This window comes from Nerophis ophidion, linkage group LG14 (genome assembly GCF_033978795.1).
Source record: "Nerophis ophidion isolate RoL-2023_Sa linkage group LG14, RoL_Noph_v1.0, whole genome shotgun sequence".
Lineage (NCBI taxonomy): Eukaryota > Metazoa > Chordata > Actinopteri > Syngnathiformes > Syngnathidae > Nerophis > Nerophis ophidion.
This window is the reverse complement of record NC_084624.1, coordinates 12,886,015-12,910,063: the sequence shown is the minus strand read 5'-3', so window position 1 is coordinate 12,910,063 and position 24,049 is coordinate 12,886,015. Positions and strand designations below refer to the sequence as shown.

The following is a 24,049-nucleotide window of genomic DNA, read 5'->3' as shown; positions in this document are numbered from 1 at the left end:
GTATTTGATAGGTGCCGTCTGAAATTCAACTATTTATTTTATTTATATATATGATAAAATAAATATATATTGCTAGAATTCACTGAAAGTCAAGTATTTCATACATATATATCTATATATTTATATTTGTATATATATGTATATATATTAGGGTGGCAAATCTTTGGGTGTCCCACGTATCGATTCAATATCGATTCTTGGGGTCGCGATTTGATTATATATCGATTTTTTTCGATTCAACGCGATTCTCGATTCAAAAGCGATATTTTTCCGATTCAATACGATTCTGTATTCATTTATTACATAGGATTTCAGCAGGATCTGCCCCAGTCTGCTGACATGCTAGCACAGTAGTAGAGTTTAAAAAAAAAACAAAGCTTTTATAATTGTAAAGGACAATGTTTTTTCAGCTGATTGCAATAATGTAAATTTGTTTAAACTATTAAACGAACCAAAAATGTGACTTATTTTATTTTTGTGAAAACATTGTACACAGTGTGTTGTCAAGCTTATGAGATGCGATGCAAGAGTAAGCCACTGTGACACTATTAGTCTTTTTTATTATTTTTATAAATGTCTAATGATAATGTCAATGAGGGATTTTTAATCACTGCTATGCTGAAATTATAACTAATATTGATACTGTTGTTGATAATATTCATTTTTGTTTCACAACTTTTGGTTTGTTCTGTGTCGTGTTTGTGTCTTCTCTCAATTGCTCTGTTTATTGCAGTTCTGAGTGTTGCTGGGTCAGGTTTGGTTTTGGATTTGGATTGCATTGTTATGGTATTGCTGTGTAGTGGTTTGTTGGAGTGATAAATAAAAAAAAAAAATCGATTTAAGAAAAAAAAAAAGAGAATCAATTGTGAATCGCACAACGTGAGAATCGCGATTCGTATTCAAATCGATTTTTTCTCACACCCTTAATATATATATATATATATATATATATATATACAGTATATGAAATACTGTATTTCCTTGAATTGCCGCCGGGCATTTAATATGCGCCTGCCTTGAACTATTGCCGGGTCAAACTCTCACCCCAAATATATTAGCGTATGCTTAATTTTACCGCCAGGTCAAATTTGTGATGTCACGAGTGACACTCCCCCTGTTGTCTTTTTCATAATGGTGGAAGAGTTTTTTGATGCTTTTACTACGTGTAGACCAGGGGTCTTGTTCCACAGCCATACCGATCACACTGATGGTTGTAATATAAAACAACTTTAACACTCTGACTAATATGTGCCACACTCTGTGAACCCACACCAAACACATTTCGGGAGAACATCGGCTCCGTAACACATTATGAACGCAACATAACACTTACCCAGGATGCCATGCATCTATGACTCTTGGCTATATCATACCATGAATTGATTAACGTGGACCCCGACTTAAACAAGTTGAAAAACTTATTCGGGTGTTACTATTTAGTGGTCAATTGTACGGAATATGTACTGAACTGTGCAATCTACTAATAAAAGTATCAATCAATCAATACACCCCGCTAGCACAAAATCCCCCCCCCCCCTCTCCGTGCGTCGGTTGAGGTGGGCGGGGCTGGGGGCGCGTGTATAATATAGCCCAGATTAATGGATGCATTGCATTCTGGGTAAGTGTTATGTTCCGTTTACAATGTGTTACAGAGCCGATGTTCTCCAGAAATGTGTTTGGTGTGGGTTCACAGAGTGTGGCGCATATTAGTAAGAGTGTTAAAGTTGTTTATTACACAACCATCAGTGTAAAACGTATGGCTGTTGACCAACTATGCATTGCAATCTTGTATGAGAACCTTCAAAATGCATGCGTCCGGCCGGCACGCAGATAGCAAGATGTAAAGGTCCCCAACCGCGGCCGCAAAATAATTTTTTATTAACTTTTTTTATTTTATCACACTCAAATCGTTACTGTATGCAATTAGTAAGCGCAGGGGTGATAAAATTATTAGCGCCTGCTTGCTTTTACCGCAGCGCCTGCTTGCTTTTACCGCATGCCTTGATTAAGCGCAGGAGTGAGAAGAGGTGTTGGATTAATTAGCGCCCCGGCGGCTATTCAAGGAAATGCGGTAAATATGAAATAGTTGGTGAATTGTAGCTGTAAATATACCCCTACCCTCTTAACCACGCCCCTTACCATCTTAACCGCGCCCCCCATCGCCCGAAATCGGAGGTCTCAAGGTTGATGGTCAGCCTAATTTAAGTAAACACGGACTGAAAAAAACCCTCTACCGACATAAATCTTTAGGAGTTAACTTTATTTCAACATCTGGTGACAAAAGACCAGACACATGTCTACCAGCTATGCTTACGTTCAACAGGAGAGAGGCGACACGAAAAAAGGTAAACAAACGGACGCCATATTGAATGCTTTAACCGGAAGTTGCTGTAGTCACGTGGTTGCGACCCAGGCTTCCCTCTTCCGTCGTGCGAGCCAGCTCGATTTTCTCTTGTTTTGTAGCTGCAGCGCCAGGCTGATTAAAGATGAATCGGCAAGCGCATGAAAGAGGAACCGCAAAGGTCGTTCGAGTAGGACTGAAAACTGGAACCGCGGAGCTCGGTCGAGTGGGACTATGCAAAGACGAACAGTCTCACAGGTAATAATGTACCGTCGGAACCATTATCCAGCTACTATTAACCTACGTTTTTCTTCTACCATATTTTAAATAATACCACTTTTCCTAACTAACTAGTGCGTTTTCGATGTAATTTGCTTGTGTTTGTAAGCTTCGCGGCTAAGGCTAGCTTGGAACTGTTGATGAAACGACACCCACCGGGAATGTATTAACGCATTATGACGTCATAGAATTTTTTTATTATTTTATTTTTTTATTCATGGCTATAATGTGTAGTTTTCTTGACAGAGTGCCCCTGGACTTGAAAGAAGGCGCGGTGCACATTGCAGCTGCTGGGAGAAACGCAGGTAACGGTTTGTCAACGTGAGTGTGAATGTTGTCTGTCCGTCTGTGTTGGCCCTGTGATGAGGTAGCGACTTGTCCAGGGTGTACTTCGCCTTCCGCCCGATTGTAGCTGAGATAGGCACCAGCGACCCCAAAGGGAATAAGCGGTAGGAAATTAGATTAGATTAGATAGATTAGATAGTACTTTATTTATTCCGTCAGGAGAGTTCCTTCAGGAAAATTACAATTTTCAGCACAATCCCATTCAAAATCAAACAAACATTACAGGTAGACAGAACAGGATCGCTGACGGGTTTGCCGGCTTCCAGCGCCCCTTACAAAAAAGATGAGATACAGGTAAACAAGGGGGGGGGATGGATGGACGCATTGTCCAAGTGAATTACAAACCCCGTTTCCATATGAGTTGGGAAATTGTGTTAGATCAGTGGTTCTTAACCTTGTTGGAGGTACCGATCCCCACCAGTTTCATGTACCCTTCTTTCGTGAAAAAAGAAAAAAAAATTCTCAAATTCAAGACAAAGTTATATGTTGTTTTTTTTACTGGTGCACAAAATAAACCGTGCATGAACATCATTTTGTTCAAAGAACAAACTAAGTTTGAAAAACAAATTACACACTTGCGAATCAGATGGAATCTTAGAGGGAACATTGTTTGAGGGTAACCATAATACGGCGATAGGGAGAGGTTTTTATTTACACAATGAGTCGGGTGTGTCTTGACCTCCGCGGCGGAGGCTCCGCCGAACCCCTGAGGCCGACTCGCGGAACCCGAGGGTTCCATTAAACCCTGGTTAAGGACCACTGTGTTAGATGTAAATATAAACGCAATACAATGATTTGCAAATCATTTTCAACTAGGGCTGGGCGATATTGCCTTTTTTTAACATCGCAATATTTTTAGGCCATATCCCGATATACGATATGTATTACGATATTTTGCCTTGGCCTTGAATGAACACTTGATGATTCTATGTGTCTACATTAAAACATTCTTCTTCATACTGCATTAATATATGCTTATTTTAAGCGTTCATGCAGAGAGAGAAATCACAACTAAGTCAATTGACCAAAAGTGTATTTATTAAACCGTTATTAAGCAATGGCACAAACATTCAAGTCATTTCCAAAACATAGAGTGCAAGATTGTCAGAGACATTTTAAAGGCCTACTGAAAGGAGATTTTCTTATTTAAACGGGGATAGCAGGTCCATTCTATGTGTCATACTTGATCATTTCGCGATATTGCCATATTTTTGCTGAAAGGATTTAGTAGAGAACATCAACGATAAAGTTCGCAACTTTTGGTCGCTAATAAAAAAGCCTTGCCTGTACCGGAAGTCGCAGATGATGACGTCACCCTTGGCGATGACCAAGAAGAACGCGGAGTTGGAATATAATTACAACACTTTATGTACATATTTATATACATATTTATATGATATTTACATATTTATATAACATGTAACTACAAGCTCCATTCACAGACAGAGTCCCATTGCTTTTATGAGCGGTCCAGCGAGTCAAAAGCCGGGAAAAAAAAAAAATATATATATATATATATATATTTTTTTTTTTGTGACGGCCGTAATTCTTTCGTGGCGGGCCGCCACAAATAAATGAATGTGTGGGAAACCCTGTATATATATATATATATATATATATATATATACACACACACACACACATACAGCCTGGCTAAATTGTTCTAACCCAATGCGGCCCCCGAGTCAAAAAGTTTGGGGACCCCTGGCTTTGATGCGGCTGCTCAAAGTCGTGGCTACAGGATAGGGTTGCCAAATGGGAAATGTTTTCTGAGATTTTTGTTATATAATTTGACATGATGTTCATAAATAATCACTAAAAAATGTGTGGTACATTACATGGTACATGTAAGTGTCAAGAAGACAACCAAAGAGACTGTTGGATGAGAATAAACCTAAATGTAAAATATTGTGTAGAAATGCTCCCATTTATAGAAAATGTAGTCTTGATTTTCACCCAAAAAGTTGGGCACTTGTGTAGCAGCATTTTGTGCCAATTTTCTTCTTTTTTTTTACTACAGTTTGACGATTTCATTCCCCCTCACATCCCATAACTTTATTTGTAAAATTCAGGTTTTTCCATAGAATAACTGATTCAAACTGGCCAATATTTCGCTTGTGATACGTTTTTGTCACATTTAGCCAACTTGCTGCATCACAATCCCAAATAAAAGCATTTGTAAGTCTTATTTTGTCATCCTAATATCTCTGAAAAATGGATAAGTATGAATGAAAAAACAAAGTTGATGTCCAATCAATTAAGATAACGTGTTCTTCGTTATTTCCGTTAGCACGAGCCTCTGTTGAGAAATGGAAGTCTTCGTTCACACCAGCAGGCGGTAAAAATCCTGAAGGTGATATCCAAGAGCATAGCAGGTATGTAGAAATTTATATTTATACAATACATACTATATGTGGAGTATATACAGTGGGGCAAAAAAGTATTTAGTCAGCCACCGATTGTGCAAGTTCTCCCACTTCAAATGATGACAGAGGTCTGTAATTTTCATCATAGGTACACTTCAACTGTGAGAGACAGAATGTGAAAAAAAAATCCAGGAATTTAGAATTTAGGAATTTTAAAGAAATGTATTTATAAATTATGGTGGAAAATAAGTATTTGGTCAACCATTCAAAGCTCTCACTGATGGAAGGAGGTTTTGGCTCAAAATCTCACGATACATGGCCCCATTCATTCTTTCCTTAACACGGATCAATCGTCCTGTCCCCTTAGCAGAAAAACAGCCCCAAAGCATGATGTTTCCACCCCCATGCTTCACAGAAGATATGGTGTTCTTGGGATGCAACTCAGTATTCTTCTTCCTCCAAACACCACGAGTTGAGTTTATACCAAAATGGATACATGGATGATACAGCAGAGGATTGGGAGAATGTCATGTGGTCAGATGAAACCAAAACACGACTTTTTGGTATAAACTCAACTCGTCGTGTTTGGAGGAAGGAGTTGAGTTGCATCCCAAGAACGCCATACCTACTGTGAAGCATGGGGGTGGAAACATCATGCTTTGGCGCAGTTTTTCTGCTAAGGGGACAGGACGATCGATCCGTGTTAAGGAAAGAATGAATGGGGCCATGTATCGTGAGATTTTGAGCCAAAACCTCCTTCCATCAATGAGAGCTTTGAATGCTTGACCAAATACTTATTTTCCACCATAATTTACAAATAAAGTTCTTTAAAATTCCCAAATTGTAAATTCCTGGATTTTTTTTTTCACATTCTGTCTCTCACAGTTGAAGTGTACCTATGATGAAAATTACAGACCTCTGTCATCATTTTAAGTGGGAGAACTTGCACAATAGGTGGCTGACTAAATACTTTTTTGCCCCACTCTAGCTACCTCTCTGCTCAGGCAGGGCGTGTGACTTTGCACACGTGACGTATGTAAGAAAGTGCGCTTGTTTATGTCTCTGTGAGAAGGAGAGACAAGAAAGAGTGGGAAACGCCTGCAGTGTAATGCCCGCAGCTAAAAGCAACTGCGTGAGAACGTATACTCCAATATCACGATATAGTCATTTTCTATATCGCACAGAGACAAACCCGCGATGTATCGAGTATATCGATATATCGCCCAGTCCTACCCAGTCGTGATTTTTAGAATTCAAGTTGAGCCTCAACAGAGATGCCACAAGGGAGATTGGAACCCTTGGTGTCCTAACTGGGCTTTGGACAGTATGCTTTATAGCAGGGCTCACCAACGTGAGCTAGAAATAGCTCAAATAATCCAATCAATCCAATCCACTTTATTTATATAGCACATTTAAACAACAAAAAAGTCTCAAAAGTGCTGCACAGCCATGTTAAAAACTGAAAATACAATTATGCTCCACCAATAACTGAATATAAATAGCAGCACTTACCAGTGAGCTGCCTCTATTTTTTTAATTGTATTTATTTACTAGCAAGCTGGTCTCGCTTTGCTCAACATTTTTGATTCTAAGAGAGACAAAACTGAAATAGAATTTGAAAATCCAAGAAAATATTTTAAAGACTTGGTTTTCACTTGTTTAAATAAATTCATTTATTTTTTTACTTTGCTTCTTATAACTTTCAGAAAGACAATTTTTGAGAAAAAATACAACCTTAATAATGGTTTTAGGATTTTTATTCTTTATTGTAAAGAATAATAAATACATTTCAATTTAATTCTTCATTTTAGCTGCTGTTTTTTCGCCGAATAATATTTGTGAAATATTTCTTCAAACTTATAATTAAAATTCAAAAAAATTATTCTGGCGAATCTAGAAAATCTGTAGAAGCAAATTTAAATCTTATTTAAAAGTCTTTTGAATTTTAAAAATGTTTGTTCTGGAAAATATAGAAGAAATAATGATCTGTCTTTGTTAGAAATATAGCTTGGTCCAATTTGTTATATATTCTAACTAAGTGCAGATTGGATTTTAACCTATTTAAAACATGTTATCAAAATTCTAAAAATAATCCTAATCAGGAAAAATTACTAATGATGTTCCATAAATTATTTTTTTAATTTTTTCAAAAAGGTTCAAATTAGCCAGTTTTTCTCTTCTTTTTTCAATTGAATTTTGAATTTTTTTCAAAATTTAATTTTCTTTTTTTGGTGTTTTCACCTATTTTAAACTGTTCAATTAAGTGTTTTTTTCATCATTTATTCCTTACAAAAACCCTTCCGTAGAAGGAAAAAAAATGTACGACGTAATGACAGACAGAAATACCAATTATTTTTTGGGGATATTTATCTGTTTCTGTATATATTTATTGTGAGAAATCATTAAGATGATCAGTGTTTCCACAAAGATAAATATTATTAATAATAACATAGAGTTATAGGTAAATTGAGCAAATTGGCTATTTCTGGCAATTTATTTGAAGTCTGTATCAAACTGGTAGCCCTTCGCATTAATCAGAACCCAAGAAGTAGCTCTTGGTTTCAAAAAGGTTGATGACTGTCTAATAAAAGTGTTTTACTGCATTGTTCCAGCCCACAGCACAGTTTTGAGAGAAAATGACACTTAACAGTCATCCTTCCTCTGTCACCTGCAGGGGTGAACTGTATGACCCCTTTGACCAGGAGACGTATGAATCGGTCAATGACAGCTTCCAACTTGCACAGGCTGACAGCCTGGAGCAACACCAACGCTTGTCCCCGGGCAGGACCTGCCGTGACGCTGCCCCATGGGAGTTAAGGCGGCCCCTTGACCTACACGGCGAGGGCAGTCCTGTTGACGGTCTGCCCAAATGGCGGTCCTACTTCCCGGACAAAGAATCATTGGAGCCACCAGCGTATGGATCCATCAGCAGAGCTCTCAGGCTCGGCGACAACTCGTCGGGTCTGGAATTGCCTGCACGCTATGGAGATGAAAGGATGTCATGGCCAGAGCAGAGAAGCACGGTATGTCATCGGTGTCAAAAATGGTTCTGTTTGAGCATGATAAGACAACACGGTAAAACTAATGGATTAGATTTATATAGCCCTTTTTGAGACACTCAATGCACTTCACAGAGAAGTGAAAACCCATCATTCATTCACTCACATTCCCACCTGGTGATGGTAAGCTACATTTGTAGCCACAGCTCTCCCGTCCAAAGGCAAAACCTATTAACTCACTTCTAGCTGATTTTGAGAAAACAAAGGAAAACCAATCTATCTTGATGCTGTCTTACCAAGATCTACAAAGTCATCAAACGTATAGATGTTTTCTTGAGCTTTCATTTTCTTGCCGATCGAGCCATGGATTGAATCTGCTCTCATGAACGTGTGCCCTTTCTCCAGATATTTTATCACAATCTCGGGTGGGCCCCATTCTGCGTTTGCACATTTGGGCAAAGAGCCGTGTACAGCGTCCAGTTTTTATTTTGACCTCCACAGTTATCTGCCCAAAAGAGTATGCAAGGGGAAGAATCAAGAACAATACATTTAATGAAGGTGCTTGCAACGTCCCGGGCCAATCTTCCAAATATCCCCTCGTGCCATAATATCACATAATCAGGTTGACCGTCGGCCCCCATTCGTGCAAATGTCTCATTAAAGACAATAAGGCGACTGAGAAAGAAGCTCTGATTGGTCCCTTGAGATACTAGGTTTTTCTGTTGTATCTACGCGGTTATGTGGTAGTTGCTAGGTCCTGCCATGCGCGTAACAGCTTACTTACGGAACAAATTACAATATCGCATACACTAATGTAAAGCATATCACCTAGGAACTCCAAAATTATTATCAGCGCAGTTTTGACCAAAATTGAGTTACTGGGTTTTGCCTTTGGACGGGAGTGCTGCCTCCAGGGTAGACTGACGGCCAGTTTGCGCCGACGGCTCCTCCGACCAATACCCATCATTCATTCACCAGTGTGAGCGGCACTGGGGGGAAGGGTGAAGTGTCCCACCCAAGGAGGGGAGCGAACCTGCAACCCTCAAGTTTCTGGCAGGGCTGCTCTACCCACCAAGCCATGTCGCCGTCCACGATGCAGATCAATTAAGTTTTCCACGATTTATCAGCTTTTACACTTTACACCAGGGGTGTGTTTTCACAAGTGGTCCAAAACAATTTGTCCAGGGGGTGAAAGTTGACCGCATGTGAAGTAATTTTATTTATATATGTGTGTGTGTATGTATATGTATGTATATATATATATATGCATGTATGTATATATTTGGATTTGGATAGTAGTTTATTTATTCCGTCAGGAGAGTTCCTTCAGGAAAAATAAATTTTTCAGCACAATCCCATTCAAGATCAGACAAACAATACAGGGAGACAGAACAGGATCGCTGACGGGTCTGCCAACTTCAATCAATCAATCAATGTTTATTTATATAGCCCCAAATCACAAATGTCTCAAAGGACTGCACAAATCATTACGACTACAACATCCTCGGAAGAACCCACAAAAGGGCAAGGAAAACTCACACCCAGTGGGCAGGGAGAATTTACATCCAGTGGGACGCCAGTGACAATGCTGACTGAGAAACCTTGGAGAGGACCTCAGATGTGGGGACCGAAAGCAATGGATGTCGAGCGGGTCTAACATGATACTGTGAAAGTTCAATCCATAGTGGCTCCAACACAGCCGCGAGAGTTCAGTTCAAGCGGATCCAAGACAGCAGCGAGAGTCCCGTCCACAGGAAACCATCTCAAGCGGAGGCGGATCAGCAGCGTAGAGATGTCCCCAACCGATACACAGGAGAGCGGTCCATCCTGGGTCCCGACGAGCGGTCCATCCTGGGTCTCGACTCTGGACAGCCAGTACTTCATCCATGGTCATCGGACCGGACCCCCTCCACAAGGGAGGGGGGGACATAGGAGAAAGAAAAGAAGCGGCAGATCAACTGGTCTGAAAAGGAGGTCTATTTAAAGGCTAGAGTATACAGATGAGTTTTAAGGTGAGACTTAAATGCTTCTACTGAGGTAGCATCTCGAACTGTTACTGGGAGGGCATTCCAGAGTACTGGAGCCCGAACGGAAAAAGCTCTATAGCCCGCAGACTTTTTTTGGGCTTCCAGCGCCCCTTACAAAAAAGATGACATACAGGTAAACAAGGGAGGGGGAATGGGAGAAAAAAAAATAAAAGATTAAAATAAAATTTAAAAAATCGGTCTTTGCCTGGGCCCTGGAGAGGGGGTGCAGACTTAGGCCAAGGGAAAAAAACAACTCATAGCCATAGTACACATCCCTCTTACATGTGTGTAAGAGGGAAACATCAAACATCAAAGAACACAGAGGACATTAAAGCAGCAGATACAAGCAGACACTTCTACATACAGCTATGAATAAAAAGTAAAACAAACATGTCCACTGTGGTGGCCTCTGCGGTGTTCCATGCCATCGTCCGCTGGGGTGGAGGGAGCATGGCCAGAGACAGAAGCAGACCCAACAAAGCAACTAAGACAGCCGACTCGACTCTCAGCCAGTGTCCAGTCCACATGGATGAGCGAGGATACGTCCAAGGTGACTGAGGTGTCCGACACCTGCTCACCCAGCCAAGACACCGCGAAGCCTCTCCGTCCCAGCGCTCAGTGCTAGCTCCGCAGCCCTGTCCCCCTCATCCGCATCTCCTCCAGTCCCTCCAAACCGACTCCGGTGTGGCAGACAGCCAGTAGCTGGTCTCCATGGCCAAAAGGCTCCCGGGAGGCAGATCCAGAAGTCCACAAAAAAAGCACCGCAGAGGTCACAAAAGTGCCACCCCTTGTCACACAGTCCCAAAGGGTCCCGGACCAAAAGGCAAAAAAAATATAATAACACATGAAAACAAGAGGGAAACACAAAAGGATGACACAAGAGCACAGAGCTCCTGCCAACAGCAGCCACTACAGCAGCGCCATCGTGGGAAAAAAATATGTGTATGTTTATATATAAATGTATATGTATATACAGTGGGGTAAACAAGTATTTAGTCAGCCACCGATTGTGCAAGTTCTCCCACTTAAAATGATGACAGAGGTCTGTAATTTTCATCATAGGTACACTTCAACTGTGAGAGACAGAATGTGAAAAAAAAAATCACATTGTAGGAATTTTAAAGAATTTATTTGTAAATTATGGTGGAAAATAAGTATTTGGTCAACCATTCAAAGCTGTCACTGATGGAAGGAGGTTTTGGCTCAAAATCTCACGATACATGGCCCCATTCATTCTTTCCTTAACACGGATCAATCGTCCTGTCCCCTTAGCAGAAAAACAGCCCCAAAGCATGATGTTTCCGCCCCCATGCTTCACAGTAGGTCTGGTGTTCTTGGGATGCAACTCAGTATTCTTCTTCCTCCAAACACGACGAGTTGAGTTTATACCAAAATGGATACATGGATGATACAGCAGAGGATTGGGAGAATGTCATGTGGTCAGATGAAACCAAAATAGAACTTTTTGGTATAAACTCAACTTGTGGTGTTTGGAGGAAGAAGAATACTGAGTTGCATCCCAAGAACACCATACTTACTGTGAAGCATGGGGATGGAAACATCATGCTTTGGGACTGTTTTGCTGCTAAGGGGACAGGACGATTGATCCGTGTTAAGGAAAGAATGAATGGGGCCATGTATCATGAGATTTTGAGCCAAAAACTCCTTCCATCTGTGAGAGCTTTGAATGGTTGACCAGATACTTATTTTCCACATTCACATTCCGTCTCTCACAGTTGAAGTGTACCTATGATGAAAATTACAGACCTCCGTCATCATTTTGAAGTGGGAGAACTTGCACAATCGGTGGCTGACTAAATACTATTTTGCCCCACTGTATGTGTATATACATATGTATATATGCGTATGTGTGTATATATATATGTGTGTGTGTGTATGTGTGTATATATATATGTGTGTGTGTGTGTGTGTGTGTGTGTATGCATGTATATATATATATGTATACATGTATTTATTTATGTGTATATATATATGTATGTATGTATGTATTATGTATATATATATGTATATGTGTATGTATGTATACATATATATAAATGTATGTCTGTGTATGTATATATATATATATATACATATATATATATATATATATATATATACATACATACATAAATGAATGTAGCTTTTGCAAACAGGCATATTTGGCACGTTCTAAAAGTTGGCAAACAGAGGTGGTTCATAAATGGAGGTTCCAGTGTGCTTTGAACCAATTACTGCCTCTTCTCCTCTGCAGATCGTCTCACGTGTTAGACTGTCCTCACCCAGGTTGCAGCCAGACCATCCAATGGTGGCGCCTGTCGAAGAAGGTAAAAAAACTTATTATTTTCAGTTTGATGTTTACACAAGAACAAGATGGACAGATTGTCACCTGAACTCCCTTAACTTTGGTGTCTATGAGAGCAAATCTTCCCCCCAAAATTGCCCGTAGGCTGTTGTTGTTTTTGTAGAAATTCCCCCAAAATGGCAGTTTCTGCATTTGAAGCACAAAACTCAAAACCAGTGAATTTGGCACGTTGTGTAATTTGTAAATAAAAACAGAATACAATGATTTGCAAATCCTTTTCAACTTATATTCAATTGAATAGACTGCAAATACAATAACTGACCACATTTTTAAGCTTTTCAGGTGGAATTCTTCCCCATTCTTGCTTGATGTACAGCTTAAGTTGTTCAATAGTCAGGGGTCTTCATTGTGGTATTTTAAGCTTCATAATGCACCACACATTTTCAATGGGAGACAGGTCTGGACTACAGGCAGGCCAGCCTAGTTCCCACACTCTTTTGGTATGAAGCCACGCTGTTGTAACACGTGGCTTGGCATTGTCTTGCTGAAATAAGCAGGGGCGTCCATGATAACGTTGCTTTGATGGCAACTTATGTTGCTCCAAAACCTGAATGTACCTTTCAGCATTAATTTTGCCTTCACAAATGTGTAAGTTACTCATGCCTTGGGCTCTAATACACCCCCATACCATCACAGATGCTGGCTTTTGAACTTTGCGCCGAGAACAATCCGAATGGTTCTTTTCCTCTTTGTTCCGGAGGACACAACGTCCACAGTTTTCAAAGAACAATTTGAAATGTGGACTCATCAGTCCACATACCATTTTAAGACTTTCCATCAGTCCATCTTAGATGAGTTGGGGCCCAGTGGTAAAGAAGGATCTGAGCCAAAAGGCAAAGCTCTCAATTTACCGGTCGATCTACGTTCCCATCCTCACCTATGGCCATGAGCTTTGGGTTATGACCGAAAGGACAAGATCACGGGTACAAGCGGCCGAAATGAGTTTCCTCCGCCGGGTGGGGGGGCTCTCCCTTAGAGATAGGGTGAGAAGCTCTGCCATCCGGGAGAAACTCAGAGCAAAGCCGCTGCTCCTCCACATCGAGAGGAGCCAGATGAGGAGGTTCGGGGCATCTGGTCAGGATTTAGTAGAGAACATCGACTATAAAGTTCGCAATTTTTGGTCGCTATTAAAAAAGCCTTGCCTTTACCGGAAGTAGCAGACGATGACGTCACCCGTTGATGGCTCCTCACATCCTCACATTGTTTATAATGGGAGCCTCCAGCAGCAAATTGATAGCGAAGGACTAGAAAAGAGAAAAAAAAAGTATAAAAAAAAAAGGTGATTGCATTGGGACGGATTCAGATGTTTTAGACACATTTACTAGGATGATTCTGGGAAATCCCTTATCTTTCTTTTGTTTTGCTAGTGTTTTAATGAGATTAAATAGTACCTGATAGTCGGAGGTGTGTGTCCACGGGTGTTAGAGATGCGCGGTTTGCGGTCTCATCCGCGGAGTCCGCGGATGAGACCGCAGGTCGGGCGGGTGACATGACGAAAAAATAGATTTTAATTAGATTCGGGTGGGTGGCGGTTGAACCATTCGGAAATATTTGATATACATGGTTCAGGGATCGGTATCCTTTACCATTCAAAGAGCCATTTAGGACTCGTGTCACAAAGCGAAGGAGGCAACAGGAGACGCAAATATTCTCTAGAATGACTGCCGTCAGTCACCCAGTAAATAAGTATTAAGGCGTGCTATGAAGACATTGGTTTTGACGTCTTCTACAACATGTACAATCTGCTTGTCAGTCCAGCAACATGTGTGTGGCTTCCGCAGACACACGCACACGACTGCAAGGCATACTGGGTGACACAGAGTACACTAATGGTTGTGATATAAACAATTTTAACGCTCTTAATAATATGCGCCACGCTGTGAAGCCACACCAAACAAGATTGACAAACACATTTCGGGAGAACGTCCTCCCAGTAACACAACATAAACGCAACACAACAAATACCCAGAATAATTTGCATCCATGACACATCCTGACTATTTTATACACCCCGCTAGCAGCAGGGTGCGTCGGTAAGGTGGGCGGGGTTGGGGGCGCGGGGGGTTTAAAATATATTCAGGAAGGGTCACGGATGCAAATGATTCTGGGTATTTGTTGTGTTGTGTTTATGTTGTGTTACTGTGAGGATGTTCTCCCGAAATGTGTTTGTTAATCTTGTTTGGTGTGGCTTCACAGCGTGGCGCATATTACTAAGAGCGTTAAAATTGTTTATATCACAACCATCAGTGTACTCTGTATCACCCAGTATGCCTTTCAATCTTGTACGTGTGATTGCGGAAGTTGCGTACAACATGTTGCCGGACTAACAATTGGCTTGTACATACATGTTGTTGAAGGTTGAGGTGGCGACTTGTCCAGGGTGTACCCCGCCTTCCGCCCGATTGTAGCTGAGATAGGCACCAGCGCCCCCCGCGACCCCAAAAGGGAATAAGCGGTAGAAAATGGATGGATGGATGGATGTTGTTGAAGGTGTCTAAGGCAATGGCTTCACAGCACGCCCATATTCTTGTCATCAGGATGAACACCTTCGGATATTCGCGAGAACGTACTCTGTGAAATGGGTTTGAATAGCTCTTTGAGTGGTAAAGGTAGCCGACCTCTGGTGTATTTCAACGGGCGGGTGGCTGGCGATTGCGGTTCTGATAAAATGTTGGTTCGGGTGGACGGCGGGTGGATGACGACTTTGGTGATGCGGTTGCGGATGATATATTTGCCTATCCGCGCATCTCTAACGGGTGTCTTGACGTCAGTCTCTGAGGGAAGTCGACGGCAGCTGCATGGTCAGCTGATCTCCGGTGAAAGAGGACTTTTTACCACAATTATCTCACAGAAAACTGCCGGTAGACATGTAGTTGACTGCTCTGATCCATAGTAAAGTTTCACCCCCGGGAATTTTAAACAAGGAATCATCAAAAAATTGTAATTTAGTAAACTAAAAATGCCGTATTGGCATGTGTTGCAATGTTAATATTTCATCATTGATATATAAACTATCAGACTGCGTGGTCAGTAGTAGTGGGTTTCAGTAGGCTTTTAAGAGCTGCAGGAAACCCTGAGATGAGAGGAGAAGTGGTCCATATCATTTTTCGAGGGGCAATTAGAGCCTTGGCTCGCGTGAAATTCCTGCTCCGATTATAGCGATCATAATTAGCAACCCTGTTTGGAACGTCCCTGGTTCTAATTTTTGTCTCATGTGTGTCTCCAATCGTCATCACAAGTGTTTGCTTTGTGTGTCCTTCATAGAAGAGGAAGACTGCGCACCTTCAAGTAGTATGAAAAGGTCCAAGACCAAGTCCGTACAAATGGATCAGTGAGTTCCACTCCGATGATACCTCTCCAAATGACTTGTGAAAGTGGGAAAAAAAGCAACAGGATTTGAAGGAAAAATCCTAATAATCAAAAATGTGATGAAATTGTGTCTTAAAGGATAACCATCAACTGCGACCTGTGCGACATTCAAGTGAGCAACGGGCAGGAGCTGGAGGAGCACTTGGAGAGCAAACTTCACTGGGACCTGATGGCACACATCCAGCTGCATAATCATTATGATGACATCATCATGGCCTTCCTGCAGGTAAACCAGTCCCTCCCTTTAGGAGACAAAGTCAGTCTGACTTCTCTTGGAATGTTGCCTATCATTCACAATCCTTATGTAAAACAAGAATACATTGTTTTTCTTTTTTTATGCATTCTAACTAGTAAGTGAATGTTGGCAAAAAGTCAGCTAACAATGAGGTCGCTCTATTCCGCCTCTAATGGACCTCGGTAATTATTTTAGACTCACAGTGTCGTGTTAAAGGCCTACTGAAACCCACTACTACCGACCACGCAGTCTGATAGTTTATATATCAATGATGAAATATTAACATTGCAACACATGCCAATACGGCCTTTTTAGTTTACTAAATTGCAATTTTAAATTTCCCGCGAAGTATCCTGTTGAAAACGTCACGGAATGCTGACTTGTGCGTTTGACGTCACCGGTTGTAGCGGACATTTTTTTCCAGCCCGATCCAAGCTATAAGTAGTCTGCTTTAATCGCATAATTACACAGTATTCTGGACGTCTGTGTTGCTGAATATTTTGCAATTTGTTCAGTAATATTGGAGAAGTCCAAGTAGAAAGATGGAGTTGGGAAGCTTTAGCCTTTAGCCACACAAACACACGGTTATTCCTTGTTTAAAATTCCCGGAGGTGAAGCTTTATTATGGATCAGAGCGGTCAAGCGAACATGGTTCCCGACCACTTGTCAACCGGAAAGTTTCGGTGAGAAAATTGTGGTAAAAAGTCGCCTCTTACCGGAGATCAGCTGAGCTTGCGCCGTCCATGCAGCTGCCGTCGACTTCCCTCAGAGACTGGCGTCAAGACACCCGTGGACACACCCCTCCGACTACCGGGTTCTATTTAATCTCACTAAAACACTAGCAACACAATAGATGGATAAGGGATTTCCCAGAATTATCCTAGTAAATGTGTCTAAAAACATCTGAATCAGTTCCAATGCAATCGCCTTTTTTTTTTTCTAATCCTTAGCTATCACTATCCTCATCCACGAATCTTTCACCCTCGCTCAAATTAATGGGGAAATTGTTGTTTTCTTGGTCCGAATAGCTCTTGCTGCTGGAGGCTCCCATTATAAACAATGTGAGGACGTGAGGAGCCCTCACCCTTGTGACGTCATCATCTGCGACTTCCGGTAAAGGCAAGGCTTTTTTATCAGCACCAAATGTTGCGAACTTTATCGTCGATGTTCTCTACTAAATCCTTTCAAAAATATGGCAATATCGCGAAATGATCAAGTATGACACATAGAATGGACCTGCTATCCCCGTTTGAATAAGAAAATCTCATTTCAGTAGGCTTTTAAAGATCAGAACTGAAAATATAAGACTAGTAAATTTTGTCACACAATTATCAGTCAGTCACTGTGTATACGAGGACAGACTGACTGACGATTGTCATCACAATACAAACACTCACAATATGACTGATAAAATGCTAAAAATATTACAACAGACCACCACGAAAAATGTAGTGGAATTTTACAGCCGTTTTGTTGAGTAAAAGAATGTACATAAATATAAATAATGTGGGATTTGTAATAATTATGAATTAGGGCTGGGCGATAGGGCTTTTTATTAATATCTCAATATGTTTGGGCCATGTCACGATATATCTTGCGATGATTCTATGTGTCTGCATTAAAACATTCTTCTTTCATGAAGACAGGGAAATCAGAACTAAGTCAATTTAGCAAAAGTGTATTTATTAAACAGTTATTAAGCAGTGGCACAAACATTCATATCATCTCCAAAACAGAAAATTGCAAGATTGTCAGACATTTTAAAACAAGCTGAGTGCACTTTTGTGCATGATGTCACTAAGATGACATATCAAAACAACAGTAAATTAAAGTGCACTTTTTGTACAGAACGCCACTACAATAGTTTAAAACAAATAAAGTGCACTTTTGTGCATGATGTCACACAAGATATTTCAATAACTGTCAAATAAAAATGAGCTGCATAATAGGAAATCAAATTGTGTATGTCCTTCGTTCTGTGGTAGGTTCCTGCGGACGTTATCTCCTTCCGTTGATTTTTTTTCATACGGTGTTGATCTGGAAATGTTGGTATGGCACCGAACGGAGATGTTGACATGCAGTTTCAAGCACTCTTCATTCTCTAGCGGGTGACTTTTCCAATGATGCTACAAATTAGCAGTGCTGCTACTTTTTGTAGCAGCGCTTTTGCCGCATTAGAGAGGGACAAGCGGTAGTAAATGGATGGATGGATGAATTATTGACCTATCCAAGGCTCCGATTACGTCATATCAAATATTCCACTTTGAAAAATATTTTTGGTAGAAGATTTAGCATATTTTGTGTGTTTTGCCATTAAAAACATTGTTTTGTTTGACAAAAAAGGAAGGAAAACAAACAAACAATAAAATAACATAAAAAAAATAATAAAACATTTTGAAATGAGGAACAGATCTGAAGTTGATGTAGACGCCAGAGATTTAAGCGTTAAATATAAAATGTATGTATGCCCTGGCACACCATTATCATCATTTCATGACCCAAGCAAAACACTTTTTATAGTTTTGTACTGAAATAAATACACCTACAACTTATTCAATAAAAACATAGAAAAAACTACCAGCAGCGGTAATGTTTACATCCATGAAGGAAAGAAGAAAGTGAATGAATGTTAATAACTGAATACATTTACATATGCATACAAATTTGTCTTTTTTTAATGATTTTTTTAATGAATAAAGTAATGTTTATGACAACCTTTTTCCAAAACACAATATAGAATGTGAGATATAACAGGACAATGCATACATTTATCATTTGTTTTTAAAACGCTTACAAAAAAGAGGGACACCAAAAATGTACTGTGGGGCCCCATTTTTATGACTTGATGGGGTCCCTGGGACCCCATTTTGAAAATTCCTAGCGCCAACACTACTGTCAACAGAGGAGAAAAATACTTTATTTAAATAAATATATCATTTATAAAGCAAGTTCAAGACCAAATTTCCAGAATATGGTCAGCCTAGTTTACTCATGCAAACATTATTTTACATCTAACTGTCTTCCAGTAAGCACACAAGTTTGATCTTATTTTGTATTTTACTCAAAGTTATTTAAAAAGATAAACATGCTAGACTACTAGGAGCTGAGCACACAAGCTAGATATGGGTAATAATTCTCCAAAATTGAACAATATTGCAGTAAAAAGGTGCCATTTTTCATTATAAAGGAGAATCAAGTCATTATAGTTGCATATTGCACATACACAGAAGCTTTTTAGAATGTATCCAGTAAATTATTCAACTTCCTGCATCGGGCCTGAAGGTAATGGCCTAGTATGACCGCTAGATGTCGCCAAAATACAAATTAGGTAATTTATTTTGGCAGCAGGAGGTGTGACAGATACATAGCACTAATTCTTTATTTGAATATTAGACACAATTATAGTTTTTAAGTACAAACCCTGTTTCTATTTGAGTTGGGAAATTGTGTTAGATGTAAATATAAACGGAATACAATGATTTGCAAATGCTTTTCAACCCATATTCAGTTGAATTTGCTACAAAGACAACATATTTGATGTTGAAACTCAAACTTTATTTCTTTTTTTTGCCAATAATAATTAACTTAGAATTTCATGTCTGCAACACGTGCCAAAGTAGTTGGGAAAGGGCATGTTCACCACTGTGTTACATCACCTTTTCTTTTAACAACACTCGATAAATGTTTGGGAACTGAGGAAACATAGTGAATCTAACATAAGATTAGATTAGATTAGATTAGATAGTACTTTATTTATTCCGTCAGGAGAGTTCCTTCAGAAAAATTACAATTTTCAGCACAATCCCATTTAAGATCAGATAATAGTGAGAGTCCAGTCCATAGTGAATCTAACATAATAGTGAGAGTCCAGTTCATAGTGGATCTAACATAATAGTGAGAGTCCAGTCCATAGTGGATCGTGGATCTAACATAATAGTGAGAGTCCAGTCCATAGTGGATCTAACATAATAGTGAGAGTCCAGTCCATAGTGAATCTAACATAATAGTGAGAGTCCAGTCCATAGTGGATCTAACATAATAGTGAGAGTCCAGTCCATAGTAAATCTAACATAATAGTGAGAGTCCAGTCCATAGTGGATCTAACATAATAATGAGAGTCCAGTCCATAGTGGATCTAACATAATAATGAGAGTCCAGTCCATAGTGGATCTAACATAATAGTGAGAGTCCAGTCCATAGTGGATCTAACATAATAGTGAGAGTCCAGACCATAGTGGATCTAACATAATAGTGAGAGTCCAGTCCATAGTGGATCTAACATAATAGTAGGAGTCCAGTCCATAGTGGATCTAACATAATAGTGAGAGTCCAGACCATAGTGGATCTAACATAATAGTGAGAGTCCAGACCATAGTGGGGCAGCAGAAGACCACCCGAGCGGAGACAGGTCAGCGATGCAAAGGCTGTAAAATACCAAAATGTGAAAAAAAAATTCAGCGCTGTGAATACTTTCAGGTTGCACTGTAAATGAAATCTAACACAAATGTGAAATAAATCAGTGTTAGGTTGTGAGTGCATAAAAACACTTCTAGTCATCTGTTGACACTTTGTCTTCTGGGCAACACTAAGGCACACCTCTGGAGCCTCCAGCGGGCACACAGTCCCACGAGACACTACCAGCCAATCTGTTTTTGTTGTTCTGGTTTTTGCAGACGGTAATGAACGTCACTCTAATCCTTTCTGGCTGAATTTATTTATTGTTTTCATTTTGACTGCCAAAAAAAGACTCCTATAATACAAACCCCGTTTCCATATGAGTTGGAAAATTGTGTTAGATGTAAATATAAACGGAATACAATGATTTGTAAATCATTTTCAAGCCATATTCAGTTGAATATGTTACAAAGACAACATATTTGATGTTCAAACTCAAAAAACTTTTTTTTTTGCAAATTATAATTAACTTAGAATTTCATGGCTGCAACACGTGCCAAAGTAGTTGGGAAAGGGCATGTTCACCACTGTGTTACATCACCTTTTCTTTTAACAACACTCAATGAACGTTTGGGAACTGAGGAAACTAATTGTTGAAGCTTTGAAAGTGGAATTCTTTCCCATTCTTGTTTTATGTAGAGCTTCAGTCGTTCAACAGTCCGGGGTCTCCGCTGTCGTATTTTACGCTTCATAAGTCCTGGGTCTTCCCTGTGGCCTCCTACCGGTTGGATGTGCCCTTAACACCTCCCTAGGGAGGCATTCGGGTGGCATCCTGACCAGATGCCACCTCATCCGGCTCCTCTCGATGTGAAGGAGCAGCGGCTTTACATTGAGTTCCTCCCAGATGGCAGAGCTTCTCACCCTATCTCTAAGGGAGAGCCCCGCACCTGGAAGAGGAAGCTCATTTTGGGCACTTGTACCCTTGACTTGTCCTTTCGGTCATAACCCAAAGCTCATGACCATAGGTGAGGATGGGAACGTAGATCGACTGGTAAATTGAGAGCTTTGCCTTCCGGCTCAGCTCCTACTTCATCACAACGGATCGATACAGCGTCCACATTACTGAAGACGCCGCACCGATCCACCTGTCGATCTCACCATCCACTCTTTCCTCACTCTTGAACAAGACTCCAAATACTTGAACTCCTCCACTTGGGGCAAAGTCTCCTCCCCAACACAGAGATGGCACTCCACCCTTTTCCGGGCGAGAACCATGGACTCGGACTTGGAGGTGCTGATTCTCATCCCGGTCGCTTCACACTCAGCTGCGAACAGATCCAGTGAGAGCTAAAGATCCTGGCCAGATGATGCCACCAGGACCACATCATCTGCAAAAAGCAGAAACCTAATCCTGCAGCCACCAAACCAGATCCCCTCACGCCTTGACTGTGCCTACAAATTCTGTCCATAAAAGTTAAAAACAGAATCGGTGACAAAGGTCACTGGAAACGGGTCCAACTTACTCCCGTTCTGACACTGATAATACAGAGAGCTGACCGCCACAATCAGATACTCCTTGAGCACTCCCCGCAGGACTTCCCGAGGGACACGGTCCAAGTCCACAAAGCACATGTAGACTGGTTGGGCAAACTCCCATGCACCCTCAAGGACCCTGTTGAAAGTATAGAGCTGGTCCACAGTACCACGACCAGGACGAAAACAACACTGTTCCTCCTGAGTCCGAGGTTCGACTATCCGGCGTAGCCTCTGTCAGGTTCAAACACTGATGACATCTATTAAACAAGACAAAAGGCAAGGAATCAAACAGAAACAGACTTAAATTTGGACTCTGATCCAAGGAGAGACATGGCCACTGTACACTCTTTGCACAGTCTTCACCAAGCTCAGACGAAAAAGGTTTTCGTCTCCTCTTTTATTTAGATATTCAATGTTTACGCAACAACACATGTCACAACAGAAATGGAGAGTATGTATCAATCAATCAATCAATGATCATTTATATAGCCCTAAATCACTAGTGTCTCAAAGGGCTGCACAAACCACAACACAAACCACTACGACATCATCGGTAGGGCCACATAAGGGCATAGAAAACTCACACCCGGTGGGACGTCGGTGACAATGAGGACTATGAGATCCTTGGAGAGGACCACATATGTGGGCAACCCCACCCTCCTCTAGGGGACCGAAAGCAATGGATGTCGAGCGTGTCTAACATGATACTGTGAAAAGTTCAGTCCATAGTGGATCCAACACAGCCACGAGAGTCCAGTCCAAAGCGGATCCAACACAGCAGCGAGAGTCCCGTCCACAGCGGAGCCCGCAGGAAACCATCCCAAGCGGAGGCGTATCAGCAGCGCAGAGATGTCCCCAGCCGATACACAGGCAAGCGGTCCATCCTGGGTCCCGACCCCAGACGAGTGGTCCATCCTGGATCCCGACTCTGGACAGCCAGAACTTCATTCATGGACATCAGACCGGACCCCCTCAACAAGGGAGAGTGAGACATAGGAGAAAAAGAAAAGAAACGGCAGATCAACTGGTCCAAAAAGGTAGTCTATTTGAAGGCTAGAGTATACAAATTAGTTTTAAGGTGAGACTTAAATGCTTCTACTGAGGTGGCATCTCGAACTGTTACCGGGAAGGAATTCCAAAGTACTTGAGCCCGAACGGAAAACGCTCTATAGTCCGCAGACTTTTTTTGGGCTCTGGGAATCACTAATAAGCCTCAGTCCTTTGAACGCAGATTTCTTGCCGGGACATATGGTACAATACAATCGGCAAGATAGGATGGAGCTAGACCGTGTAGTATTTTATACGTAAGTAGTAAAACCTTAAAGTCACATCTTAAGTGCACAGGAAGCCAGTGCAGGTGAGCCAGTACAGGCGTAATGTGATCAAACTTTCTTGTTCTTGTCAAAAGTCTAGCAGCCGCATTTTGTACCAACTGTAATCTTTTAATGCTAGACATGGGGAGACCCGAAAATAATACGTTACAGTAATCGAGACGAGGCGTAACAAACGCATGGATAATGATCTCAGCGTCTTTGGTGGACAAAATGGAGCGAATTTTAGCGATATTACGGAGATGAAAGAAGGCCGTTTTAGAAACGCTTTTAATGTGTGACTCAAAGGAGAGAGTTGGGTGGAAGATAATACCCAGATTCTTTACCGAGTCGCCTTGTTTAATTGTTTGGTTGTCAAATGTTAAAGTTGTATTATTAAATAAAGTAAACAGTCATCGTTTTCCGTCACATTGAGCACTAAAGAAGAAGATGCCTCAGGCTTGGGCTTGTCCTGGATTCAG

The 24,049-nt window shown here is 40.9% G+C and overlaps 1 protein-coding gene across 4 annotated transcripts in view; it reads left to right on the top strand.

Annotated features, from left to right (window-relative positions):
* Window positions 1-2,379: 2,379 nt before the first annotated feature.
* LOC133568136 (DBIRD complex subunit ZNF326-like) overlaps window positions 2,380-24,049 on the top strand; it is a 33,339-nt gene continuing 11,669 nt past the window's right edge. For 2 of the 4 annotated variants that reach the window (XR_009809536.1, XM_061919870.1), the window contains exons 1-7: window positions 2,381-2,599; window positions 2,855-2,925; window positions 5,256-5,340; window positions 8,006-8,354; window positions 12,612-12,684; window positions 15,987-16,053; window positions 16,170-16,317. Coding sequence is in view for 3 of the 4 variants with exons in the window: in XM_061919870.1 (XP_061775854.1) it covers window positions 2,487-2,599; window positions 2,855-2,925; window positions 5,256-5,340; window positions 8,006-8,354; window positions 12,612-12,684; window positions 15,987-16,053; window positions 16,170-16,317 (906 nt within the window). In the remaining variant the exon portion in view is untranslated. Of the gene's footprint in view, window positions 2,600-2,854; window positions 2,926-5,255; window positions 5,341-8,005; window positions 8,355-12,611; window positions 12,685-15,986; window positions 16,054-16,169; window positions 16,318-24,049 lie in introns of all 4 variants that reach the window. The other 2 variants (XM_061919872.1, XM_061919871.1) reach the window with 2 other exon arrangements.